The following is a 12716-nucleotide window of genomic DNA, read 5'->3' as shown; positions in this document are numbered from 1 at the left end:
TTATATACCTTACTAAATACTCACTATAATAAGTGTAGTTTCTGTCTGTCACCATACAAAGTTATTACAATATTTTTTACTGTATTCCCTTTGCTATACTTTTCATCTCAATGAGTTAATTTATTATATAATTGGAAGCTTGTACTTCTTTATTCCCTTCCCCTATTTCACCCATCCCTCCATCCCCACTCCTCTCTGGCTACCACCAGTTTGTCCTCTGTATTGATAAGTGTATTTCTGGTTTGCTTATTTGTTGTTCATGTGTCTTATTTTTTAGATTCCACATATAAGTGAAATCATTTGGTATTTTTCTTTCTTTGCATGACTTATTTCACTTAGCATAATACCTCTTAGGTACATCCATGTTTTCACACATGGCAAAATTTCATTCTATTTTATGGCTAATATTCCATTGTGTATGTATACCACACTTCATAATCCATTCGTGTATCAGTGAACACTTGTAATGTACTTTTTCTTTTATGTTCAAGGTTGTTCATCGTGATCTTAAACCTAGTAATATTTTATACATGGATGAATCAGCTAATGCAGACTCCATTAGGATCTGTGATTTTGGGTTTGCAAAACAACTTCGAGGAGATAATGGACTTCTCTTAACTCCATGCTACACTGCAAACTTTGTAGCACCTGAGGTATTCTTTAAAACTTCAGTTTTGCCTTTCATTCTTTTCCTCTAGTTGAAAGAATATGATGTCATCTATAGGTTATTTATTGTGTTCTGTTGGGCTATGTACTAGTTTCAGAATCACACTTTTTAAAACTGGGAAGGAGAACAGAGAAAACCCCACCTTCAACATATTAGATATTCTAAGTGAGAAAACTGAGGCTCAGTATACTTAAATAACTGCTTCAAGAGTGGCATTCACTTAGTAACAAAGCCAGGATTGATTTTCCAGTATTTTGGTTTATGCTGAATATGAGGTGATTTATATTATTTAGCATTATACATAACATATAAGGGCAGTGCCATCCTGATTAAGATCTTCTAATTCCTAGGAAAACAGTTTCACAGGGTGTTTTATAAACAGTGGGGTATTTCTTGGCAAATAACATTCATACATAGATCTTAGGGGGAAAAGTCAGGAAAGGTGAGGCTGGGAAAGTTAAGGGGTATAGGTTTCACATTTGGCAAACTCCAACAGTCAGTTCTGATAATGGGGGTGGGAGCTTTGACAGTAGCAACCCCCACAGCAGTGAAACTATGGTTTATAAAAATTGAATCAGGGATAGCATTGGCCATATAGACTATATAAATTTTGTTTATAAATCAAGAACTGTTCTTATATGTTATAAATAATGCTAACCTGTATGAGTTACCATATGTTCAACAGAAAATACATACAAAAAATTTTTTTAATCTTCAATTTTGAAAAGTTGTATTTTCCAAGTCAGAGAAAAATAAAATTATTTGAGGATGAATTTCTATCTTATGTGTATGTTTTCTGATTTTATTTTCATATCAAATACTAACCCTTTCAGGATGATGTTGCATATTAGATGTAAGCCATTTGTGTTTGCATATCAACAAATCTGTATTTTAAAGTAGCTATTTCAAAAATAGTATTTCTAATAATAAAAATAGAAATATATAAAATAGAAAAATAATTTTCTAATAATGAAAAATTCTCCTGTAAAATTTATTAAATCTTGTTGATGTTGAGGAAGAAGTATAACACCTCCTTTACAAGGTTTTTATAAGAGATTTACCTTTGAGAAATTGTGTACATATCCAGAGTCTGTGCTTTAATCTATATTTTAATTAAATTTATGGAATAATGAATGTACAAATTTTTATCACATTACAGTATATAGAAACTGTATTTCCCAAAATAAATATTGGAATGCATGCATTCATGAATCAAGAAACGGTTACTGTACTGTCCCTAGCTGTAAGAGAGAACTTAGACACTAAAAAATTAGCCTTTATAGAATATTTCAATGGTTTTATACTACAGGAGGACAGAATATTTAAGATTAGGGCTCTTATGTTAAATATAGGATATATAGTCATCATAATATTCTAATAGATCTTATGTAATAGACACAAAAGAATAGTATAGCATAACCATTTTAAAGGCTTAAGTCTTAATACTGACTTAATCTTGTGGACCAGCAACCCACTTGGTATGATGAAAACTCACTAGAGAAAGGATAAGGGATGGATGTGTCCCAAATGAAACATCTCAAAATAGACATTAAAAGGGAAAATATACAGTATGTCTGTGTTTAGATTAATGGTTAGGTAAACATTTTTAAATGAGTACAGATCCACAGAGTAGAATACAGCCCATTGATGTTTTTTAATCCTTAGTATTTGTATTTTTAAAATACTTTGAAAAGTTTTGTTATCGAGTGCTAAAGCCTCTGCTAACAATCTGAATATTTGTAAATTGTTATGAATGAAATACAGAGGTTTGGGGTAAGATTTGTTTCAAAATTTCAGACGCTTGCAAAATTAGTAATGAAGCATCTGAAATGCACTGTCTTTTAAACTAGCATCAGAAAGATTCAAATATCCATGCAGATATTTAAATAAATGATAGCATTAATGGGGGGGTTAAATTTATTACTTCATCACAATGCATAGAGAGTCCTTCTCTACTAAAAGATAGACTAATCTGTACAATTTTAGCTTAACAGTAAGAAAGGAATATTCATTCACTTTCTTGATATGCATCAATTCTATCAACCACTTAAGGTTTATTTAGCAGATGTGCTTTTCTACTTTATACCCATGTCACAAAAATTAATATATCTCCAAAAATATTCTATTATAAAAGCAAATCAGTTATATTATTTGACTGATATTTAATGTCTACGGAGTCTAAGAATCATCCTGGGTTAAAAGAACTTAGAATAAATTGGGTTGTTGCTGTGCCTGCAGCTCTTTATAAATTGTGAAATTACCTGCTTTGGTCTGGCTCCAGGCTGTCATATGTTTTACTCCAAATTTAAATTAGTTTTAACTCTAGAGCAAAGGGAATGAGAAACTTCATCTGTGTTACTTTTGCTGATTTGAGAAGCCAAATAAGAGGGAAGGTAATGGTGTTAACTACTTTAATTCTAACTTCTGTCTAGTATTTCACTTGATGTAAGAATGTATGAAACATACCTTCTTCACTGTACCCTTTCATTCATCCCACCACCTTGCCTTGTTTCCTTTATGGCTATATGTTCTTACTATTATGGGGCATTCCTACTCAAGAACAAAAGTGGACTGCCTCTTCTTTATCCATACATAATGGATTTAAGTATGTGGTAAATCTAAAACAAATTTTTCCTGGTTCATCCTAATTAGATTAAGCAATATGACACTTGTGGCCTTCTTCTCATTAATTAGGAAGGTTATGAGAAAATTAAGTACCTATAGCTGACTCACTGATTAATTCTCACCTGTCCAACTAGTTCCTAAGTAGTCCCTCAACCTTGACAAAGCATTAGGTAATCTAGGAAGCTTTAAAAATACTGTCCTTTGGTAACCATGGAAGGGTGATGGCCAGAATTGTAAGAGATTATGAGAGAAGGAGAGAGATAGGGGAAAAAAGTAGCAGAGGTTTATGATTTACTACAGGATGCCAACTTAGCTTTAACATGATAGGAGTGATTTAGCTGTACATCATTATTAGGGCCTTTGTTGTCAGTATTTTGATAGCTTCCTCAAGCTTCTCAGGTTTGTACATATGTGTGTTCTTCTAAATAAATACACTTTGACTAGGAAAAAAACATATCTTGAATTTTAAGTTATATGCTCATTATTCATTTCTGGCAGTTGTGAAAGATAAACATTAATATTTTTAGCTTTTTATAAATGAAAAGTCCATGCTGATTAGGCAGTCCCAATGTTAATACATTTATAGTGTTTCTATTTTGTTCCTATGCCAAAAGGCTTTAGCAGTGGCCTTGTTTTTCTAAATGAAAAAAACAGGCATCATTTCATCTCTATTTTTCCAGTAAACCCTATTAATTTCATAGAGGACAACTTATATGAATATGTAACAAATATATATTCTGAGTTTTATTAACAGCACCACCAGCAAAAACAGCAAAGTTATTATATAAAAACTATTGAAACCACTAAGAATTTATCAAATGTATATGTGTGATCCAGAAATATGCTGATCTTTTCAAGACATAAATAAGCCTTGTATGTAAAATGTAAATTCATCTTGATTTCATAAGATCATATATTATTTTACTATCTCCTATGTAGTAAGGGGCAGTTAACATAGATTTTAAAAGCAGAGGCTCTAGAGTAAGAATACCTGCTCCACTACTTACTACTTTTGTGATATTGAGAAAATTACTTAACATTTGCCTTGATTTCCTTATCTTCAAAATGGAAATAATATCTACCTCGTAAGAGTCAGTGTCAGGATTAAAGGCAGTACTTTGTGTAGTATGTATTAAGTATTGTGTAGCTTTCTGTACATATTAATCTTAAATTTTCTTGTCTGTGTCTGGTTTTCCTAAGAAGAGGAATGAAAGCTTATTGAGGTCAGGAATCATACCTTACAAGGCTGTTTTTTGTATGACCCATGTTACTTAGTCACCTTATTAGTAGCCATTTATTCAGTTCTTACTAATTGCAGAAACTGCCTTTAACATTAAGTGATTCTGTTTTTGAAAATATTCAAATGATCTAAGCTTTCTAATTGTGAACATTTCTGAGGGTATTAGAAGCACACAGCTTCCTTTTGGATGAGAGAACTGAATATATACTGAGTAATACCAGAAAATGAAAATTTATTTCTCAGGTTCTTATGCAACAGGGCTATGATGCTGCTTGTGATATTTGGAGTCTGGGAGTCCTTTTTTATACGATGTTGGCTGGGTAAGAAACCTAAATACTCAAATGATTTGTATCATTATTTGAATTTCACCTGTATATTTTCATCTCAAAAGAGGACAGATGAAAATAATCTTAAAGAAAATGCTATCAATATTTCAAAATAGATATTGTTTACTTATAAAATTAAAAAAACAAAGTGAGGCATTAATTTAATGAGGCACTTTTCAAATTAAAAGTGTTCTCTACTGGAACTAAAACTTTTAAAAATAAAGCATATGTTTTTATTTTTATATTTTACAGTAAGTACACTACTTTTTGAAAATGTTTGCTTTAGCATAAAATAAATTTATGTTTCAACAGGTAACAACTTGTTTATATTAATTTTTTTAAGTACTCAAATTCTGGCCGTCCTGGCTATAGAGATTTAGTAAAATTGAGCTTTCTAACAAATCTATGTAGTAGCAATATTAAACTACAGAAACACACTCAGCTGCCTTCCCCTAAAAGGATAAAGAAATACTAGAAAAAAATAATAATTGGACTATATTAATGTTGGTAACTTACAAATAATACAAGTGCTGTTTTACTCTTAATAAGTAGCACTTTTGTTAGGAGTAAAAGTTTTTGGCTGTAGAAAAAGGTAGGTTTAGCAAAGTCTCATGCATAGAATAAAGCTTAAAGAATTATAATTGTAATATACTGTTAGTGTGATTTTTTAAAGGTGACATTTAGTATAATTGAAATATGCTGGACATAACAAGGAACTTACAAATATGTAATGAAAATGGTGACACTGCATTACTCTGGCTTGGTGATAGTTACATATATCAGTGTATTCCACATACTTTTAGATATACTATAAAATCTTACTGCAAAATATTTAGTTTTAAACTATAGAAAGTACTAAAGTTAAGGTTAGCTAAAATTTGCATGTGAACTGCAATTAACACCATTGGTTTCAACCTGTGGGATATCAATTTCTAGATTGCTGTTTTCAAATATTTAATTTATGACTAACAAAGCAAGACTGTATGTGTGTGTGTTAAGTATGTGTGTTTAGTGTTATTTCAACTTAATTGTTACATGAGGGAATTAAGACATTAGCATATTAAAACATCTTCCTCATACTTTTTAACTATAAGTCTTTCCACTCCAAAATTTGAATACCATTTTCAGTTCCATCTGTTAAAGTGGTACAAAACTAATCACTTTTCATCATTCTATAATTAATTTTTAAATTATTTTAACTTTATACAATGTGTTTGTCTTCCTGTCCATATTGATCCACATAATTTTGTTGGCTGTAGAGGTACTTCATTATATTGATATAAATATTTTACCCATTTTCATAATTTAAAACATTGTTAACCTGTCTCCATTGATAATATTGATAAAATGCTAATGAGTACACTTGAACCAATACAATAAATACATTTTGAATATATAAAAGGGATAATTTCTTCATAATGCATATATTTGGTTTGCCAACTTGTACCTGGGAGACTACAAAATTTGCATTTTTTATTCTGGTCTGATTCTAAGACTGTAGCTTTCCATGAAGAGCCACCTTTATATTATTTTACATTGATTAATGGATCAAAGCCAAAAAATTATTGTAGTCAAGACTCTTCATTATATTAAATAATTCATTAGGATTAAGTTCATTGTTCAAAATATAAAATTTGATATGAACAGTGAAGTATTAGGTGATATTCTTAGTTTGCTATAGTAAATATTTGTATGTAGACTTATACTTATCACTGTCAGATTTAATATGTGTGTTAGGTCCTCATTTCTATTAAAATTTATTTTATTAATAGCTACACTCCATTTGCTAATGGCCCCAATGATACTCCTGAAGAGATACTACTACATATAGGCAATGGAAAGTTCTCCTTGAGTGGTGGAAACTGGGACCATATTTCAGATGGAGCAAAGGTATGAATTATAAATATGTTTCATTTTGTTTCATTCATGTTAACTTGCTGAAATCTCTAAGTTATAGCCTAGTCTGCATTTACAGAGTGTCTGATAGTGTTACCTGTCAGTATTTGTTAAGTCAACTTACATGTATGTGTGGACTGAACAAGATAAAGGCTTTTTCTGCCATGCTAGTTCTAGGCCACAGTCCTTTCCAATCATTTCATGTGTCTTCAATGAATATAAACTAGTTTCACTGTTAATTAAAACTAACAATATAAATCTACTGAGGAAAAATACATATTTAAAGCTAACTTTAGTCAATTTCTACATTTAATGTATTTTTACACATCATTCCTTCTTTACAGATATTGACTAGTGATTATGTAGGCAGTTTTTATAATTTTAACTTATTCTTAGAGAATATATGAACTTTTTGTCAGTATCACCTAGATATTTATTATTTAAAGCTGTCCAATAGAACTGTAATGCAAACCACATATGTGGTTTTAAAATTTCTAGTAGCCACATTAAGAGAAACTAGTGAAATTAATAATACATTTTATTTAACCCAGTATATCCAAAATATTTCAACATCCAATCAATATAAAAAACTAGTGAGATATTTTATATTATTTTTTCATATTAAGTTTTCATAATCTGGTATATATTTTATACTTAACATTCCATTTAAATTTGGACTACCCATATTTTTAAAATGCTTAATAGCTACATGTGCCTAGTGGCTGCTATATTAAGCAATGCAGTTTCAGACTAATTAGCCTTATTTAATTTAGGAAAAAAATAATTGCTCAAGCCTTGACTACTAATTCTTACACTTATACTTAAAAAATGTTAAGTTTTAAAACAAAAACCCAGAGGTTTGTCAGCATGTGGCCCTGAAGCTTTTAAGTTGCAATTTAAAGTATAAAACATGTTAAGACCAAAGGAATTATTTATGTTTAATAGTATGCTAGTAACAAAACCTAATTGTCTCCAGAACACTAGCAAATCTGTAGGGTGTATTACAGAGTAAATATATCCTAACCTGATTACTGTAAATATTTAAATCAGGGATTTGATTGTCTGTACCTGTTGGAGATTAGAAAAAAAAGGAAGAGATTGTGTTTGGACCTTAACCATACATAACACAAGTGTGCTGTGTAGTATAGTAGAAGAATACATGATTGGAAGCCAAAATAACTGAATGCTGGGTTTTGATCTGCTAACTAGCTGCCTTGGTTTTCTTATTTGTAAAATGTGGGGGTTAAATTCTCCCTTTGGTTTCTTATGTGTCCAAAATTCTATTTCTATGGTTTATTTATAATTTGTCAGATTTCCCCTTGTAAAGTTACTGAAACTACTAGTATTATTCATTAAATATATGTATTTCCTAGTGACCCAGTTAGTGTCACAGAAAATGTATTTTCCCAAGGAACAATTTCAGTGTTTAAAGCTATATGTATGATCCTCTTGCATTCATTAAAAAAAAAACTGGCAACAGTAAATATAATGCTGAAATAGGAATTTATATGACAAATTGTGCTTATAATTTTTGTTTTCCATGTTCCATATGTTTTATGTTTGGGTCTATCTATTTTTGCTTAAGGAATACCACATATTAAAGTTTAGTTTTATTCTCACCGCCTTCTAATATGATATTCTGGAGAATTTAACATAGGAAAAGATGTTGGGGGATATTGTTAAAATTTTTCACAAGATCTTCCATGTATTCAGTTAAATGGGGGTGAGGGTGGGAGTGATAGTGGAAGTCATGTTAGCTTTATATGCTTTATTGCCACAATAGTTTCAGCTAACTACTCACCCCCAAGCCCCAGGCTTTGAGAACATGGCATTGCTTCTTCCCTTTTGTAAAACAGGGAGACAAGGAGAATCCAGTAAACAAAACAGAAGGAGAGGAGGCAAAAATTAATGAAAATTTCATGGTATCATGCCATATAGACATAATAATACCTGAATAATTAGAAGGCTGTTCTAATTTTTACAGTATTTTAAACAAATAAAATGTTACTTATTTCAACTACATATACCCTTATCCAAAAAAGAATTGCCCAGTGGAAGTTCTTACAGGTCAATTACTTGTGACATCTTCCCTTACCTCCTATAATAAGAACTTATACTTTTCCTCTACTGTATTACTACACTGTATGTATTTTATTATAGCACTTACCACCTTTCCCCTTGTCATGTAGTCATTTGTATACATTTTTATTCTTCCCATTCAGGGAGCTTATATGTCAAATTCATTTTTGCATTTACTGTTGAACCTAGCATAATAAATACTTAATTGAATACTTTTTCATAACCTATTTAACCTTTTATTCTTATATTATTAATTTACACAGTAAGCTTTTTGTCCATTATATGAAGATTAATATTATCTGGTTATGAACAATTGTAAATTTGAAATAAGTGGCCAGGTTGTATATAAATATATCTTTTCCATTTTGGCTTCAGGTTGCTTTTAATAGGAGAATATTTTGTTCATGTATTTACAAGTCATTGATTTCTAGAGCTAGAAAAGATATGATCCATCATTTTGCAGATAGATAAATCAGGGTGTGTAGAATTTATATTGTTCATGGTCACACACTAATGAGTGGCAGAGCCAGAACTGATTTTTAGCCCAGTACCCTTTTCTGTTGTTATTTTTTTATGAAAATATAATACATACACACAATATCATATTGGTTTCAAGTACACAACATAGTAATTCAACAGTTACATGCATTAATTATTAAATCCTTACCGCATCTAGTGTAGTTATTGTCAGTAGTTACAAAACTATTAACTGTGTTCTCTGTGGTATACTTTCATCCCCGTGACCTATTTACATTACAATTAAGATTTTGTGACACTTTATCACCTTCACTAATTTCACCCACCAACCACAACCTCTCCCCCCATGGTAACTTCTCAGTGTCTGTGAGTCCACTGCTGTTTTGTTCATTTTGTTTCATTTGTTTTTAGATGTCACATGTAAGTGAAATATGATATTTGTCTTTCTCTGTCTGGCTTATTTCAGTTAGCATAATACCCATCAGGTCCATCCATGTTGTCACAAATGGCAGGATTTCTTTTGTTTTTATGGCTGAAAAATATTCCATTGTATATATGTACCACCTCTTCTTCATTCATCTATTGATAGACACTTTGGTTGCTTTCATATTGTGGCTATTGTGAATAATGCCGCAGTAAACATAGGAGTGCATGTACCTTTTTGAATCAGAGATTTTTTTTTGTTTTCTTCAGGTAAATTCCTAATTGCACTTACTGGTATGGTGTTTCTATTTTTAGTTTTTTGAGGAACCTCCAGACTACTTTCCATACTGGCTGCACCAATTTACATTCCCTCCAGTGAATTTCCTTTTCTCTACATCTTCACTAACACTTATTATTCCTTATCTTTTTAGTAATGGCATTCTGACTGGTGTGAGGTGATTTCTCATTGTGGTTTTGATTTGCATTGCCCTGCTGCCAAGTGACGTGGAAACACCTTTTCATGTGCCCATTGGCCAGCTGTATTTCTTCTTTTCAAAAGTGTCTGTTCAAGTCCTATGCCCATTTTTTAATCAGGTTATTTGATTTTTTGATGTTGAAGTTTATGAATTCTTTTTATTTTTTGGATGTTAACCCCTTATCAGATAAATCATTTGTGAATATATTCTCCCATACTTAGGTAATATCTGTTTTTGTACAGAATCATTTCAGTTTGGTGTAGTTTATTTTGCTTTTGTTTCCCTTGCTGAGGGAGATGTCTCCAGAAAAAATCACTCATTTTTATGTTCAAGAGATTATTGCCTATATTTTCTTTTAAGAGTTTTATAGTTTCAGGTCTTTTATTTAGGTCTTTAATACATTTCGAGTTTACTTTTGTGTATGGAGTTGGACAATAATCCAGTTTTGTTCTCTTCCATGTAGCTGTCCAGTTTTCCCAGCACTGTTTATTGAAGAGGCTGTCTTTTCCCTTTTGTATATTAATGGCTCCATTGTCATATACTAATTGACTATGTATGCATGGATTTATATCTGGACTCTTTATGCTATCCCATGGATATATGGGGCTGTTCTTGTGACAGTACTATACTATTTTGATTATTATTGCTTTGTAGTATAGGTTGAAGCCAGGAAGTGTGATGTACCAAGTTTTCTTCTTATTTCTCAAGATTGCTTATAGATATTCAGAGTCTGTGGTTCCATATAAACTTTAGGATACTTTCCTCTAGTTCGAAAAATGCCACCTGTATTTTGACAGGGATTGCATTGAATCTGTAAATTTCTCTGGATAGAATGACAGTTTGGACAATATTAATTCTTTCTGCCCATGAGCATGGGATAGATTTCCATTGATTTTTGTCATCTCCAGTTTCTTTCATCAGTGTCTTAATAGTTTTCAGAGTACAGGTCTTTCACCTCCTGGTTAGGTTTATTCCTAGGTATTTTATTTTTGATGAAATTGTACATGGAATTGTTTTGCTGGTTTCTCTCTCTGCTAATTTGTTGTTAGTATTCAGGAATGCAAAATATTTCTGTATATTGATTTTGTATTCCGAAATTTGCTTAATCCATTTATTAGCTCTAATTGTCTTTTGGTGGAATGTTTAGGGGTTTCTATGTATAGTATCATGCCATCTGCAAATATTGACAATTTTACTTCTTCCTTACCAATTTGGATACCTTTTATCTCTTTATCTTGTCTGATTGCCATGGCTAGGACTTCCAGTAGTATGTTAAATAAAAGTGGTGTGAGTGGGCAACCTAGTCTTCTTCCTGATCTTTGAGGAAAAGCTTGCAGCTTTTGCCTTTGAGTATGATATTAGCCATGGGTTTACATGATGGCCTTTATTATTTTTGAGGTGTGTTGCCTCTATACCCATTTTCTTGAGAGTTTTTATCATAAGTGGTTGTTGAATATTATCAAATGCTTTTTCAGCATCTATTGAGATAATCATATGGTTTTTATCCTGTTCATTAATATGTTGTATCACATGAATTGATTTATAAATATTGTACCATCCTTGCATTCCTGGAATAAATCCCATTTGGTCATGACAGATATTTTTTATGTAATTTTGCATTCTGTTTGAAAATATTTTGTTGAGGATTTTTTTTATCTATGTTCATCAGGGATATTGTTCTGAAATTCTCTTTTTTGTAGTGTGTCTGGTTTTGGTATTAGAGTGATACTGACTTCATAGAATGAGTATGGAAGTATTCCCTCCTCTTCTATTTTTTGGTGTTCTTGAAGAAGGGTGGGCATTAGCTCCTCTTTAAATGTTTTGTAGAATTCAGCAGTGTAGCCATCTGACCCTGGACTTTTGTTTGTTGGGAGTTTTTTTATTTCCATTTCAATTTCATTACTGGCAATCAGTCTGTTCAGATTTTCTGTTTCTTTCTGTGTCAGTCTTGGAAGATCGTACATTGCTAGGAATTTATCCCTTTCTTCTAGGTTGTCCAATTTATTGGCACATCATTTTTCATAATTATTTGTATTTCTGTGCTGTTAGTTATAACTTGTCCTTTTTGTTTCAGCTTTTATTTGTGTCCTTTCTCTATGTTTCTTGATAACCCTGGCTGGGAATTTGTCTGTTTTGTTTATCTTCTCAAAGAACCAGCTCTTGTGGGTCATGGATTTTTTTCTATTGTTTTCTTAGTCTCTATTTTAATTCTGCTCTGATCTTTATTATGTGGCTTCTAGTAACTGGGTTTTGTTTATTATTCTTTTTCTAGTTCCTTTAGTTGTGAGTTTAGATTGTTCATTGGGGATTGTTCTTTTTTCTTGAGTTAAGCCTGTATTGCTATATGTACATCCGTCTTAGAACCACTTTTGCTATATCCCACCTATTTGGAACTGTTGTGTTTCTGTTCTCATTTGTCTCCTTGTATTCTTTGAGATCCTCTTTGATTTGTTCATTAATCCATTATTTAGAAGCATGTTGTTTAGCCTTCATGTGTTTGTTGGGTT

At 31.4% G+C, this 12716-nt stretch overlaps 1 protein-coding gene across 10 annotated transcripts in view; it reads left to right on the top strand.

The window, feature by feature from the left end:
- The window catches only part of RPS6KA6 (ribosomal protein S6 kinase A6), a 166714-nt gene that overhangs the window by 138253 nt on the left and 15745 nt on the right, over positions 1 to 12716 (top strand). For all 10 annotated transcript variants that reach the window (XM_017668067.3, XM_037004820.2, XM_037004819.2 and 7 more), the window contains 3 exons: positions 492 to 653; positions 4776 to 4852; positions 6631 to 6748. In XM_017668067.3, the coding sequence (XP_017523556.1) occupies positions 492 to 653; positions 4776 to 4852; positions 6631 to 6748 (357 nt within the window). The remainder of the gene's footprint in view (positions 1 to 491; positions 654 to 4775; positions 4853 to 6630; positions 6749 to 12716) is intronic.

The sequence above is a fragment of the Manis javanica genome, chromosome X (genome assembly GCF_040802235.1).
Source record: "Manis javanica isolate MJ-LG chromosome X, MJ_LKY, whole genome shotgun sequence".
Taxonomy (NCBI): domain Eukaryota; kingdom Metazoa; phylum Chordata; class Mammalia; order Pholidota; family Manidae; genus Manis; species Manis javanica.
The sequence above is the reverse complement of the archived record's forward strand: the minus strand, read 5'-3'. Positions and strand labels throughout refer to the sequence as shown.